This window comes from Columba livia, chromosome 1, assembly GCF_036013475.1.
Source record: "Columba livia isolate bColLiv1 breed racing homer chromosome 1, bColLiv1.pat.W.v2, whole genome shotgun sequence".
In the NCBI taxonomy this organism is placed as follows: domain Eukaryota; kingdom Metazoa; phylum Chordata; class Aves; order Columbiformes; family Columbidae; genus Columba; species Columba livia.
In genome coordinates this window covers 140,196,145-140,211,247 of record NC_088602.1, presented here as the reverse complement: position 1 = coordinate 140,211,247, position 15,103 = coordinate 140,196,145, and the positions used below count along the sequence as shown (strand labels likewise).

Below are 15,103 nucleotides of genomic sequence, written 5' to 3'. Positions count from 1 at the left end.
TTTGATGGGGCTTGCTGTCTTGAAGAAAAAGGTTTAAATAACACTACAGCAACAAAATATAACTTCTCTCATATTTCTGTTTCTCAGATTTCTGCCTTTCTAAAGACAGAAAGCAGTATTAATAAAATACTCCAAATAGCAGCTGCTGTAATAATTATCCAACAGAAAAAAAAATGTTCTGATACAGCTTAGAGTGTATTAAATTCATTCACAATTAGCCCGATTGTGTCCTTCATGTTAAAGCGAGTAGAGTAGGAAGCTGAGCTCTAAAGTATAGTTCATGGTATAGTCTTCATTAAGCACCTGCTGCCACAGGTACTGAATAGGCCCGAAATCTGTTGTTCCTCAAAGGGCTGCACCGAAAATGCAGCTATGAATTAAAGAATTATGCCAAGTTGTGTCTGTGCCTAACTCGGGTTGCCCTCACGCAGAGACAAGTATGTTCTTCGCTTGGGCTCTGACAGTTGCCTGTGCACGCTTATGGTTTGGCTACAAAGAGCAAAACTCTCTGCAGGGTGCTTTACTGCAATTTGATTTTCAAGGGAGGAGCAGTGTTTAGTCTTGCAGATGACATTTTCCAGAAACTGGATACATTCTTTCCCTCCCCAAAATTATTTTTATGATAATCTGTACAAATCAGGTTCCCAAGAATAGACTGTTTTGTTATACATACAATGTCAAACGGAACAGATCAACATCTAATCTATTTTATCTTCTTCACAGATTTTTTTTTCTAGAACGGATACACACGTATTTGCATATATCTGTACTGCAAATGCTACTCTATTATTTTAAATAATGTTGTTAAAACATGGCGTAAAATAAAACAAATACCAATATCTTTCTAAACTATAAATAATAAATTAAAAAGGAAACCAACGCTCAGCTTTCACCATCAAACCTATCACTTCAAACTGCTCTGCTTCTGGAAGGAAATTAAAATTTTATGCCGCCAATACTGAGAATCCAATATGAGCCTGATCCTTTGCTCACGGAATGCTTTGCTTTTGCTCCAAGCTCTCCAAGCCAGCTAAGTTCTGGTTATCTCCTTCACACGCCATGTGTCCTACAGCACATTAAGTGACACCACTTTGTGCCTCCCCTGGAAAAGACGGTGCCAGCGCTTACACCGTGTTTTGCATGCCTACAAACAGCAAGTGCTAATTTCACAGATTAAACAGGTTTCCTCTAACTGTAAGCACGATCTATGTATTGCAGTGCCACTAGGGATTACTTTCTGCTTTACTCGATCCAGAGCTTTACTATATCACTATCCATTATAAATGATGTGTATTTACCTATTCATATACATATCCATAAAATAAGATTATACGTTCTATATTCTTAACCTCTGAAATATTAATTTAAGAATTGTCTTTGGTGACAGTCTGCTCTTTTGTCTGTGCGTCACCAGCAAAAGAATAACAATACTCAATGGATTTCGATCAAGAACTAACATGAGGAATCAAAAATATTTTATGTAGTTCCCTTTCTTGATATGCACAACTAGATCACGTGTGTCTTCTCAGTATTCATGCAGATAGGCACTGTTTTCATAGTTATAAATAATCACTGAGATTATCCCCACAGAAAATGGAGAACAAACATACACAAAAACTTTCTGTTTGGTTTATTTATACAACGTATTTCAGCACTCTTTGCTATCAGAAGTCAACCAGTTACACATTGCTGAAAGAAACCTTGTCCAACAACAGCAGGAAAAGAAAAGAACCCTTGGAATTAGTTTCTCAAAGAAACTAAAAGCAAACCAAACCAGGACGCAATATTCAAACGACATAATATTAGAAATGATATATCAAATTTTACCAGCTGGGGAAAAAATGGCAAGCTAGGCATAACCCTTTAGCTCTCCTATTTTGTTAATTCTTCACTACTGCAAATGCCTACAAAACACTTCAGCTGAATTCCAGTTTAATCTCTCCCCAGACTATCCTGGAGACATTCCATTTAAATATGTTCTCATTTTCTTCATGTCATGTTATGTGTTTCTTCTCTGGAAGTGCAGAGTGTTGTCCTGAGAGGGTAATACAGGTAACATTTAATATATAATTGTAGAATAATAGTAGCATTTATCAACTCTGAATTCCACCGGCTCTATTCATTCTCACAGAATAGACCCACATAACTGAGGTCTCCAGCTCTGGGACTCCAAAATGCTGTAAACCATTTTTAGCTCCAGAAGCAGGGAAGGAGGGAAGACAAGAGAAATCAATTTGCATGAAGACCAGTGACTAAAGCAACTCTCCGGCCTGTTCTGGAGGCTTGCCCTTAGAATTTTATCTTACTTTCCCCAAAATACAGTGTTTGTGCAATCACAAGGAAGCAAGGAAAACTAACTATCCATAAAACGTATTTGAGTTTCCCTTTCAATAGCATGTAAGTTTCCAGCTGCAGTTTTGCACCAAGCATTCTTTAGTTCAACAGCAAAACAATGGAGGAATTGCAAAGTCTAAGCCAGGGGTGTCAAAATAATTTTCACTGGGGGCCTGTAACTTCTTCATATATACAGTCCTGAAATTACATTCGTCCCTTTGAAGGTGACCATGAGGCTGATGTGGCCCCCACTGAAAATGAGTTGGACACCCCTGCTCTAAGAGGAAGTCTTTAATTTCAATTTTCTTGTCTAACTGTTGATTAAAATATCCTCTGAGTAGACACTAGACACTATCAGACCCATATCTAGCTCCAAGGATGTAGATGGAATATGTAAACTAAATGATGTACCAAACAATACGTATCGCTAAGGCAGATATAACCTTGAAAAACACAAATTCACATCTATACACATCTATAATCCAGGAAAAGACAGTTTACAAAAAGATCACTATCTTTGCTTTTTATTAGCTAATGGTATATGCTGGTTCACCTGCAATACTGTTGTATTTTCCAAAATCCTACATTGAATTAAGTGGCTGCTTTACCACATGCACTTTAACTATTATTTCAGTGTCACTGGAGTAGCGCAATGTGAACAGAACTTGTATTCTTATCTCTACTTCTAAACTGTACTCCTGGCCTGAAAAAGTAGAATGCATGTGACAAATTCAGTGCACTTTGTAGTTTTCATCAGTAACACAATGCATGTGAGCGGTTCTCCTCATCTCAGAGAAGCCTACGGTGAACACCAAAAAAACACTTGGAGAGCAAGTTCATACATGCTGGACAGAAACCCAACCTTTCTAAAGACTTAAGAGGATCTAAATATCCACTCTTCTTTTTTGGAATTTGTTTAGCAGCCACAAGCCTGAACAAAAGCTAATCCACCAGCACATGTGAGAGGATGCTCACTTCATACTTCCAGGCTAAACAGCTTACTTGAGCCCTGGCACCCAACAAAAAGAATTAACAAAGCCTTCATATAGCTGGATGCATATTTCCTTTCAATATTAATATGTTAATCTAGACCAATGCAATGTGGATGAACATCTGAAAACAGCATGCCTATGTGAAAACGGTATGCCTGCATTTTACACATTTTTATGAGTTATGAAAGCAGAAAGAAGTATCAAAGGTTATGTTTAAATTCATTAAACTTGTAAGTTTATCTAAACACAGAAAAATGAGCACACTGAAAAATAACTGAAAAACAGTTTCAGTAACCAAAATGAACTAACATTAGGTAGGGAAGGGAAATTCGTATTTTGTTTTAATATGCAATTTTAATGTAACACCTAGTTAGGATGGTATTTGAGAGTTCACATAAATATTTTAACATTCTAAATTGCATCTTTACTGAGCTGTACATAATCACCCTCATTATTACCATTTTCACTGAAACAGAAACCTAGTAAACATACATTTAATTTCAGTACCTTAAAGCAATAACAGAGCTGTACCTTTGTGTTCACTCTACGCCCATCTTTGCTGTCTCCAGGACTATTTTCAACTGCAAATGATTCCTTAAGCTATAAATGCACAGTAAGACACATAACTGGCTGCATGACTGAACCGGCCTCCGGAAGGAGGATGCAAAATCTGAACTGTCACCTCCAACTCTGTTTCTCAGTGACACGGAGGCAGAGTTCCACAAATAGCCGGGAAGTTATATTAAGAGGTTGTGTGATGTCCTGCCAGGGGCTTTACTAGGCTTCTAGAGTACAAAGGTCATATATTATTTATTTATAGACAAGGGGGGTACTGTACAAACCGTATGAGGTTTTAAGAAGCTTCTACTCCTAACCTAAATGATTCTGTGAAATAATGCAGCGTACACCACATTTTGAGAAATGGCATTAAAGTACACCTATAACTGAAAGGTGTCCTCTTTAACTCTTACATGGTCTTGATTCAAGAAGAAAATCAAGACGTGCTTAAATCTTGCTCAGCTGGGAAAGAGCTTACCTTGCTTTATGGTTTAAAAGAAATTTACGGGAGACTTCTGTCTCTTTTAGATAGTTAGACTGAGCAGTGCCGAGATGAGGATTTCTCTTACGGTTTGTAGAGCATTTAGCACAGCTGTATCTTTTTTTTCTCTACACATAAAATGACTTTCTCCTGTGCATTTGTGTAGCATGCTGCATGAGATGCTGTAAATATAACCACCAGGAGTCCATCCTCCTCAGCCACAACATACATCACTTTAGGATAAAGGGGGTGGTTAAGATTCGATTCTCACCTCAGTTCTGCCATCTAGTAAGTGCAGTTGCTTGGCCAAATCGCTCCTGTGTTGCCTCTGCTCCCCTGGGAACAGGTAGTGGAGCACTAATGTTTGCCAGACTGTGTGGCTTAATTATCCCCACAAAGGAAAACAGAATTGCTGCAAACTGTTGTAGGGCAACTTGAAATGCATGCCATGTCTGTCAATAGGATCAGCAAATCAATCAGTATTTTGAGTACATACAAATACAGGCTGCTCTCTGAAAAAAGAAAGACCTTTTCCCCCTTTTCAGTTAAAGAAGGGACTAAAGTAGCCTTCAGTCCTGTGGTGAACGCTGCCTTCCCTCCCACTCTTCACTTATTATCAGGCTGGAAAACTAAAGCATATTGTGCCTCCCTCTCTAGACACTGTTTTTATTTTAACATTACTGATTTTCAAACTTGACAGAGCCTTTAATAAGACATAATAGGAAAGCTGAATGTCAGTCCCAAGAGTCAGAAAAACACTCCATTTTAACCTGTCTGAAATGCAGCAAACAGCTTCAAGAAAGAAAATGAACAGACAGAATTACTTAAGTATTCTGTCTTAAGATACTTCTATTGTATCAGTATGAACCTTGAGTATACACAAGACATATATGCCCTCTGGAACATGCACGAAGTCATTGATTTTAGAAGCCTATATTTTGCTTAGGATGCATTTATTTTTATTATAAACTGTATTCTGCCAATTCAATTTAGATATAAACTGATTTCCTACCCTGTCCGAAAAATACAGCTATTAGTGATCTTCTCAATATAACAAAGGTGGCCCACACCAATCCCATAATGCTGGGGCTTACGGTGTCATTTTACAACGTCTTGATGGGCAGTACCATTTTCTGAATGCATTGATCCTCCCAGTTTTCTTCCAACTTCTGCTCAACAGGAACACATGGCAGGAATAATAATTCCCATTTTTTACCTCTTCTGGCATCTCAAGCTACTTCTGACATTTCTTTTGATGGGTTCCATCTTTCACTGCCAGCAATATACTGTCCATGGCATTTTCCTACATCTTCTCACTTGTTGTCTTTATTCCTCTCCATTGTTATGAAGGCTTTTTATTTTTTCTGTTTCCTTCGCCTTTACTCTCTGCCTCTTAAAAAAAAACAACACCAAACTAACAAACCCAAGAAACTTGTTTTATTTAAAACACTGGATTAAGTTTGAGCATCCAGGTTTATTTCCTGCACTAGAAGATTTTCAGAACAGTTTCTCTACTCTCCAGTGCTAAAAGCCCATCACTGATGTCAAATTTTCAAGTGAGCTCAGCATAAACTAACTCAGGGCCAACAGAGCTGAACATTCTTGGAAGTCCAGCCCTTCTGTTCTTCTGCCTAAATAGGACCTCACAATTTTTTGAAATTCTGGCCCCAATTTTTCTGTGCCTCAGTATGTCATATGAAAAAGAAAAGGTATTTGTCTTATCCCAAGCTTTATCTTCGCATAAAAGGCATTTAGGATATACATGACCAAATATTGTACTACACACAGCTTGTATTGAATTTTAACCTGGAACTCTACTGTAAGACTCATTTAAGAACTCCATGGTTATGTAATGTAATGTCATACATTATATTTACCACAATAATTTCCTAAGAAGAAGATTTGACATTTAAAACAGCTCTGTTTCAGTAGACTAAAACATGCAGTCTGTTTGCATTAAGAAACATTCTCAAAATGAAATCTAGTAAGGAAAAACTCCCACAGGCAGAAAGACTTTACGGTGACTTAGTTAAATTCAGCCTCTCAATATCATGATTTTGCATGTTTGTTTGGCTGGTTGTTTGGTTTTGCAGGAGTAATCTTAGCAGTCTGCAAAACTTAGTGAGTAAATAGTAATTTTAATACTTTGGGGTTTTTTTCCATTGCTTTCCATTTGAAGCTCTTAATGTGTTTTACAGACACAGCAAAGAACCCTTTATTAACAGAAAATGCTACAAAGGGGCAACTGCATCTGAGGACAAAGAGCAGCTGAGGCGGTTGCAACTTGCTCCTTTCCAGCTCTGCCCTCTGTGCCCATTCGGAAGGACAGATAAATCTGCTCACTCTTTTCATGCCATAACCTGGGGGTTTGGTGATGGGCAGAGGCTACACGGAACCTGCCATACATTATATGTGTTCGACTGTTATGCCCGAGAGAGCTTAAAATCAGTCTAACCTTAAATGCACCTTGTGACTTCTGGCAATGTTGAATGGTGTGTTTATAAAACACTGGTTCTACCAGCAAAGAAAAGGTACCATCAAACTCTTACAGGGTGGAAAATTTGACAATTTAACTCCTCAAGTCTTTCTGATCTCCTTTGTCTTTTTAGGTAGTATTTAAGCATTTATTAGCCCATTCCAAGGAGATCTTGTGTCTCAATACGTAACAGGGTGATGATTCCTGTTCTTCCTGTCTTCTTTAAATGGTAGAGTTCATCACGCACCTTTCCCCTCCCCACTTCACGCTCCCATTCATCTCTCTTATCACTGGAAAGCTGGATATCACTGAACATGTTGATCTCAATGAGATCCCAATTAGGATCAGTGCTCTACACAAAATGAAGAATGTCCAACACACATAAAATGATAGCAAAGTCAAAAGCATATGGGTATTATCAAGCAAATATTAAATATATATATATGTTTCAGCAGCATTAAATTTTAGAAATAGCCATGTGTCTTAAGGAAAACACCCAGACTCAGTAAAGTACCCTAGCATATACTTAGTCTGAAACATGGCAGTCGATTTAAACATATGCTTAAACGCCTCCTTTACCTGGAATCTCTCATGAGTTTTTCTGCTGTTACGAAATACGCCTATGCTTATAACTGATATGGCTGCTAAAATGTAATTTCTCTTGAAGTACAGACCCTTCTGGTTAGTAGTTATGTCATTTACAAGCCTAGCCTGCCTTGGATTATTTAACTGTGTTCTATCTAGCACTCTAACTTCAAAAAATGAATCACATTTCAAAAATATAATCTCCATAATCCTCTACCAGTTTTGCTGTCAGATTCCATAAAGTATCCTTCCATCATGAACTAGCAGGAGGTGGTTTCAAAACAAACAAAAAAGTGGCTCTTCATAGCACACGTGTTAAGCTGCGGGACTCCTTGTTACAGAATAGCGTGGCTGCTCGGAGGTTGCAGGGCTCAAAGGGAGACGGCACAAGTTCACAGAACAAAAATCCACTGTGGTTACTAAACAGAAAGAAACTATGCCTGGCTGTGTATATCTCTGGGACGGCTCAACACCAAGGGATGACTTAGTAGAAATATGATATACAATTTCCTTGTTCTTACACACTTCCTTAGGCATTCGGTTTTGGCCAATGCTGAGGACAGGTGACAGTCCGAGCGCTGCTGGGTGAGTCCTGGGACTAAGCTCACGTGCTCATTCCTAAGCTCAGACGTTCCAGCCCATCCTAAAGGGAACTCCTACTCCTTGGACACCACTCTTGAGTGAATGATCAACAACAGTTAAACAAAATGTAAAATATGACAGACTGAGGCTTAACCAAATCATGTTTTGGCCTACTGGCCCAAATAGAGCAGAGGTGGCTCAGCATTTGTAAATTTTCTTATTTTAAGGGAAAAAAAACTATCCAGCTTATTCCACCCGAAACCAAATAGCTCCAGATACAGTTTTAGAATAATAGCGGTTTCATGATTTTTTAATGTAGTCCACTTTTATATTCAAAATTAAATTTCAAACAAAAAGATAACCATATTCAACACAATCAGAACTGCTTTATCGATTACCTCAAGTTCTACCCATCAATTACCAAGTTTAATGACTTTTAATTCTATCTGACCAGCAGCACAGCTGCCCCCAGTATTCTTACCTGAGACACAGTGCAACAATTATTGAATCTGCAAGAAACGCACTTTTGCCTCTTCCCAGCTCCTATCTATTCCTAAAAGAATCAGGCGTAAGAAGAAATTCTACCAGAAAAGTTTTACTCATGAGATTGCCAACTGATTCTGCAGATTCAGCTAAATAACAGACTTCTGTGCACTTCTCTGAACAGATCCTCCTCATTGCTCTTTACAGGATATGAGAACAAAATTACAAAAGGGTCAGGGGATGCAACTAAAGTAGCACAGAAACTTCACAGATCTGTATGTGCCATTTAATACTTTGGGAGCAGCCACGTATTTATTTTCATCTTTTAGGTGGAAATTTTAAGATGCGGAATCTTGAAATGGGTTATAATTGTGCCAACTGAAATTTCATTCAAATAGACTTGGCAATCAATTCCACCACTTATAATCCATCAGAAACGCTTTGGCTGCAGTGTAGCACAATGGACGTAGTTACTTGGAAACGTGCTTTCAGTTTCAGGAATGAAAGGCAAATTTTAAGGTTTTAAGATAACTGCTGCATTGTTTAGATTGAAGGTGAGAATTTTTCTTCCTGTCTTTACTCAAAGCAATCCAGCAATTTCCTTGAAATGCTGAAAATTGACTTGAATTACCAGAATTGAAAGCATGTTGATGTGATTTTAGCTAGGTGGGGTTACCATCAAGGTGCATGGTCTCCACATACTGTTGGAGACTTGGGATCATCCTAATTTTAATTTCTTTGTTTTTTGCAGTGTAGTGAGAGAAAAATCAAGCCCTTCTGAGGTTCGGGATATAACCCATCTTTATATAATTTTTAAGGCTAATTTTCTTGTGGCTTAAATCAATCCTACCACTATCTGCAAGAGGCTACTGGGATCTGTCCTGTGAATCCCCTCCTTTTCCCCTAGCACACTCTCCATGATGATCTCATCCTCCACTCATATATCTTCACATTCCATCTGGAGGCCGATAACTCATAAATCTGCCCCTTCTTTCATGGCTTGTCTCATTCCAACTCATCCTGTCTCATGTCTCCTCTTGGGTGTTCTGTTGTCAGCTATGAGTCATTAGAAGTCAGGCTTAATTCACATCTAAAACGCTTTTCCCTCCTCACGTTACTGTTTAATATACACAATATATACTAAATAAAATCAATTAATGTTTTTGAACATTATCAAGGAAACTAAACTTTTAGTCCACTAGGTTCAGGAACTGCCAACATGAAGGCTGTCAACTAAATCATCATTACATCTTACTTATTTATTTTCTTCCTCCCCAGTGTCTCCATTGCATCTAGATTTTATAGCTGACGTTCAACTAACCACTGCTATCTAGTCTTCATTTTGCAGTAGGAGCTGCTCAGGCCTGGGCTGCATAATAGGCGCAAACATCACCATCAACTTACCAGCACTCAGACATCACTGAACGCAGAATCAATGTTCAAAAAAGTGATCGATACTCCTGCACTTTCTGAAATAATTGCCTTGGTTACAAGATGCAGCAAACAGGAATGAAAGAAGTAGTTAACACAATTAACTGGCATAATCCTGCGTCACATCTTCTGTTAGTATTTTGACAGTAATTTTTCCTATACTCTGTGTAGAGTGTTTTGGGATGAGAAGGATAAGGGCTCTAAGAGCTGACCAAAGTTTTCCAGTTAGGAGAAGTTCCTTTTGAAATGCTACTGTCTTCTAGAAATAATGTGATCATATACTGACTTCAAGTTTTTCAGGTCCCAAAATTACAGAAAATTTGTGAAACAGAATTTCTCCTTCTATGAAAATCTGCATCTCTTGAATATAGCAACACTTCTAAGTAGCTTTTTTACATTATAATTTATTTAGAAAATAGTGTATCATGTTACTGTTAGAAATATGAAAGGTTTCCAATGAGTATTAAGTGCAATTTTTTCCCCAAAGAAGGAAAAAAACCCCTCTTCCTTTCTAAAGCAGCTTATTACTCATACTTATTCAAATTATATCTAGTATGAGATTTCTAAGAGGAAAATCTGACTTTTAGATTTTTCTTAGTTTGAGGAAATTAGCAGTACTGAACGATCACAACATGAAATTTGAAGTTAAGCTTATTTTACCCATAACTATGAGGTTTTAGAACGTTAAGTAAAGTCAGTAATTCACATCTAAAATACTGGGGTTTTTTATTTGACCATCACCTTTGGGTACAGAATTAGTGCTTAATTTCACGTTCCAGAACGTTCTCAGGCACTACTCTTCCTATCTATTGTCAATAAAATTTGTATAAGGCTCATTTCTCCTGTCTTAAGAGTGTTAATTCTTCTGAAGAAACTGCATAACTGAGTCGTTTAACACTTTTTAATCTCCAGTGTACTTATTTTCAAAAGGCTTAGAAGTTAAAATGATGTAGATACAATTAACCTTCTTACAGGAAAATAGCATCACTCTTCAAAGTTGAAGAGAAACCTTTCCTAAAGATTCCTCTTGTTAGGAGACGCTGGCAGCAGTTTCCTGTTCTTACAGTGAAAACTGTAGCTCCAAGGAGAGAACGAGGATGTTTCTGAAGGCAAATGATCTGACTCAAGGTTCAAAAACACCTGGAAGAAAACCGAGGGTTTCCACCACTGACTTTACATTTTGTGATGCTGCTGCTAGCAACTACTTGCATGGAAGGATCAATGTTACAAAAAATCATCCGATGAAGACAAAACAGTGCAATGAAAAGTACTAATAATGCCACACCATCATTCACTGGTCCCATGTGCTACATCTGTATTATGTGTGGAAAAACCTGGTGCTCTGGGATTTAATATCAATTTAGTGTATAAGTTTTCTGAGACTCACTTAGATGAAGCAAATGGCACAAAGTCAAAGAAGCAGTTTAGTAGCAAAATCTGAAAAAGTACATCAATACTGTCTACGGACACACTGCCAAAACCACAGGAACGCACACATAATAAAACACAAACTTGAATAAATATCTGGAAGATGATACAGTGTATAGTTCAGGAATTAAAAAATACTGAGTGACTTGCTTTGACTCATATTTGCTCTTCAGACAGTCACATGTGGTATAACAGCTAACAAGAGTGATTTTTCACATATTAGTGACATAACTGTTAAATATATACCCTTAGGAGGTACCTCTGCTTTTATGCTTTTGTTTAAAATATTTAATTACGAACAATAGTTCACAGCATTAATTATAACGATTTAATGACTGTAACAAGATACCTTAAGATTGTAATGACTATACAAGTGAAATGTTTTCTCTGAATGCACTTTGTATTAATGCATTCTGCACACACCACTCTTACCTTGATGCCTCTTAACAATCTCATTTGCTTCACTGAATTAATCAGCTATAAAGTGATCTAGCTGTGTACAGTCAATATTTCTACACTACTATCATAATACAAAAATGTACATAATTACTTGTTGCTATTAAGTTATCAGTTTGCACATCTATAGTGTGTCTGTCATCACCTGCTCACAAGGAGCTTTCAAAAGTCATCACACAACTGTTCTCCTTACTTCAGAGACACATAAGATAGACTAAAAAGACCTCTACTACTTTTTCCCTATATGTACTCATAAAACTCAAATCTCTTTTCTTATAATCTGGAAATTCACGATGTTTCTCTAGAATGCCCTTGCTCTCCAACTAGAAAGTCCCATTTGTGCACTGGGAAGAACTGCAAACGCCTTATTTCCTTTCAGCTGTATATAGGACATACACATTATTTAAATCTCACTAAAATCCTCGAGGTCTGGCAAGAGGACCTTCCACAGGACCTTCTGCCATCTCTGGGAACCAAAATGAATTTCACCCTCACTGTAGGCCTAACCCAGGGCTCCCGTAGTTCCCAGGATCTAATTCCTGCGGTCCCAGGGAGTTTTATAGTGCTTTACCCCATTACTAGAGTCCATTTGCTTTGCTCCAGTGAATATCAGAAAAGAACCTGCTTTTCCACTGTTCCTCAGATGGCCATCAGTGCTCTGGGTAATAATAGATGGTAAAATCTGACTTCGCTAACAGATGGGATGGAACATCCAGAAGCATCAACGTGTGTTGAACTTGGAGCTGCAACACTGACACACGACCTCGTCAACCCTAGCTTCATCTTCAAGCCATGTGGTGGCATTCTATAATATTTCTTGTAGCTTTTTAGTTTATTTTATGTCATTTTATCACCACCTCGTGTGAGTTGACAACAATGTTTTCCTTCAAGCGCATAAACTGCAGAGTACCCCACGTCATGCACCAATTACTGGTATATGTAACAAAAGTGCAAATACCTGAACACTTTGCAGATTAGTCTCCAATGTCTTCCCTTTTGTGTGTCTTGAGCTCATTTTACCAGATTACTACTCCATCTTTTTAGGAGCAGCCTGAGACGGATATGCTGTAAAGGCAAAAGAAAAAGCTATCTGAGTATGAATTCAGTCAGAGAACACAGAATAAACACAGCAAAAGCCAAAACATCATAAAATAAACATTTAAGTACTGTTACCCCCTACAGTATGTTTTACCAATAAATGTGACATATGGTGTAGAGCAGATAAAAAAGAAACAGTAAACAAACCATGTCATTTTATAGAAAAGAATGGAAAATATTTGCACTGTTCCTTTAAGCAGGGGTTTTCCACTTTTTGAATTGAGCTGTGCTCAAGACTACTGGCAATGCTTGATGCTTTGTTGGATTTAGTGGCTTCTTTGCCAATCCCCCTCCTTCTCCCCTTCTTCAGATGAACCAGAAAAGCATATTAGCTTGAGTACATCGTCTCCTTTATGATACACAGACACCTCATTGGCTTGGGACTGCTCACCCAGAGTATACACATTATGGCAAGACTACACTAAAACCTAATGAAACCTTTCCCTCTATTGGTTACTCAGGAATTGAGAAAAAGAAAAACTATTTGTTGTACACTGAGGCCAAATCAGCTGTCACATAAACTGGCGTAAGCTTGCATTGAGTAGAGTGATGCTGTGCCAGTTCGTACAAGCAGAGAATTTGGTCACTGCATGTGTGAAAATCTCTGTGAAATATCTTTAAATTCATCAGAATAAACAGCAGAAAAGCCTTTTCTCTCTAGACCAGTAAGAAAATGTTTGTTCTATTTTTGTTAAAGTCAGGTCACTGACATTAATGTAAAGATAAATCAACAAACACACACAAATATTGCAACTTCACGTAGATCTAGAAGAGAATGAAAATGTTACGGAACGTCCAAAGTATACCTCAGTTCTTCTGTATTTTCCTCATCTTTCAAAAACCCAAACAAAAGCCTGTCTTCTCCTCTAACATCCTCAGACCTCAGGCCGCTGTAAGCCTTTCCCTGGCTCAAGCGACTTGGATACCGCCTTCTGAAAACAAAATTTTGAACATCTAATAAAATGCATTCTTCTTCTCACTGCTTCTTCCAAATCCTGCTAGCCTGTGGTATGGAGTACACAGCAGACGTACCTGGTGCAGGCCTGGAACATTCTCTCACTGAAGGCCACCTGGCTAGGCCAGTCACCACCTATGCATCATAACTGCTTCTAGACGGCTACACCAGCTGCCATTGCTTACATGCTGTCTCAATTTAAGGTTCGCATTTACCTTAAAAAATAGCAATTGGTATAATCTGAGTTTTAACACTCCTTACTCTCCTATCTGCCGCAAGTGAATGCATGTTTAAAAACACATTCTAAATTACAATTAGTAGTTGTGTAATAGTAGCAGTTGGGTCTCTTTAGTTTGGAGGAGACTGAGGGGTGACCTTATTAATGTTTAGAAATATATGAAGGGTGAGTGTCACGAGGATGGAGCCAGGCTCTTCTCGGTGACAAACAACAGTAGGACAAGGGGTAATGGGTTTAGACTGGAACACAAGAGGTTCCACTTAAATTTGAGAGTGAAGTTCTTCACAGTAAGGGTGCCAGAGCACTGGAATAGGCTGCCCAGGGAGGTTGTGGAGTCTCCTTCTCTGGAGACATTCAAAACCCACCTGGACACATTCCTGTGCAACCTCATCCAGGTGTTCCTGCTCTGGCAGGGGGATTGGACTAGATGATCTTTCGAGACCCCTTCCAATCCCTAACATGCTGTGATTATGTGTACAATAGTTAGCTGCTTCTGCCTTCAACAACCAGCTGGATGAAAGTCAGTGGTCACCAAATATAAGCAGCTCCACCAGTTGCACACTACCATGGGCCTGTAACAGTCACAAGTCCAAATCTCCACTACCCCCTCCTTCTTCAGGTCTCTACCTTTCCTTATCATTAGATATTGGTGACAGGACATGGTAGACTGATGTGTTCGTTGCCAAAGGTCACACAGCAGCATATAGGTCTAATTCCAATCCAGTTCCAGTAGCAGAAGACTGATACATTAGTTCCCAGTTTTCAACGTTTCTGCTTGCTGAGTTCTGCCTTTCTGGTAACATCATAGTCCACATGTAAATTTCTAGTGGGTTCTAAAAGGCATCTACCGTGCATGTAAAGTGCGTTCCATAAAGGCATTCTTTCATTAAATATCACTGACATCAGATCTCTCATGAATATTGGTGCAAGCCTGAAACTTTGGGCAATGTGATTTTAGAAGATGCAATCTTCCCTAACAGCAATTTCTGAAGATATTGGGTCCCTT

The 15,103-nt window shown here is 38.4% G+C and overlaps 1 protein-coding gene across 16 annotated transcripts in view; it reads right to left on the bottom strand.

The window, feature by feature from the left end:
- LOC110364013 (uncharacterized) overlaps positions 1–15,103 on the bottom strand; it is a 272,131-nt gene that overhangs the window by 45,470 nt on the left and 211,558 nt on the right. For all 16 annotated transcript variants that reach the window (XR_010466785.1, XR_010466788.1, XR_010466786.1 and 13 more), the window contains one exon: positions 12,765–12,871. Coding sequence is in view for 3 of the 16 variants with exons in the window: in XM_065033561.1 (XP_064889633.1) it covers positions 12,818–12,871 (54 nt within the window). In the remaining 13 variants the exon portion in view is untranslated. The remainder of the gene's footprint in view (positions 1–12,764; positions 12,872–15,103) is intronic.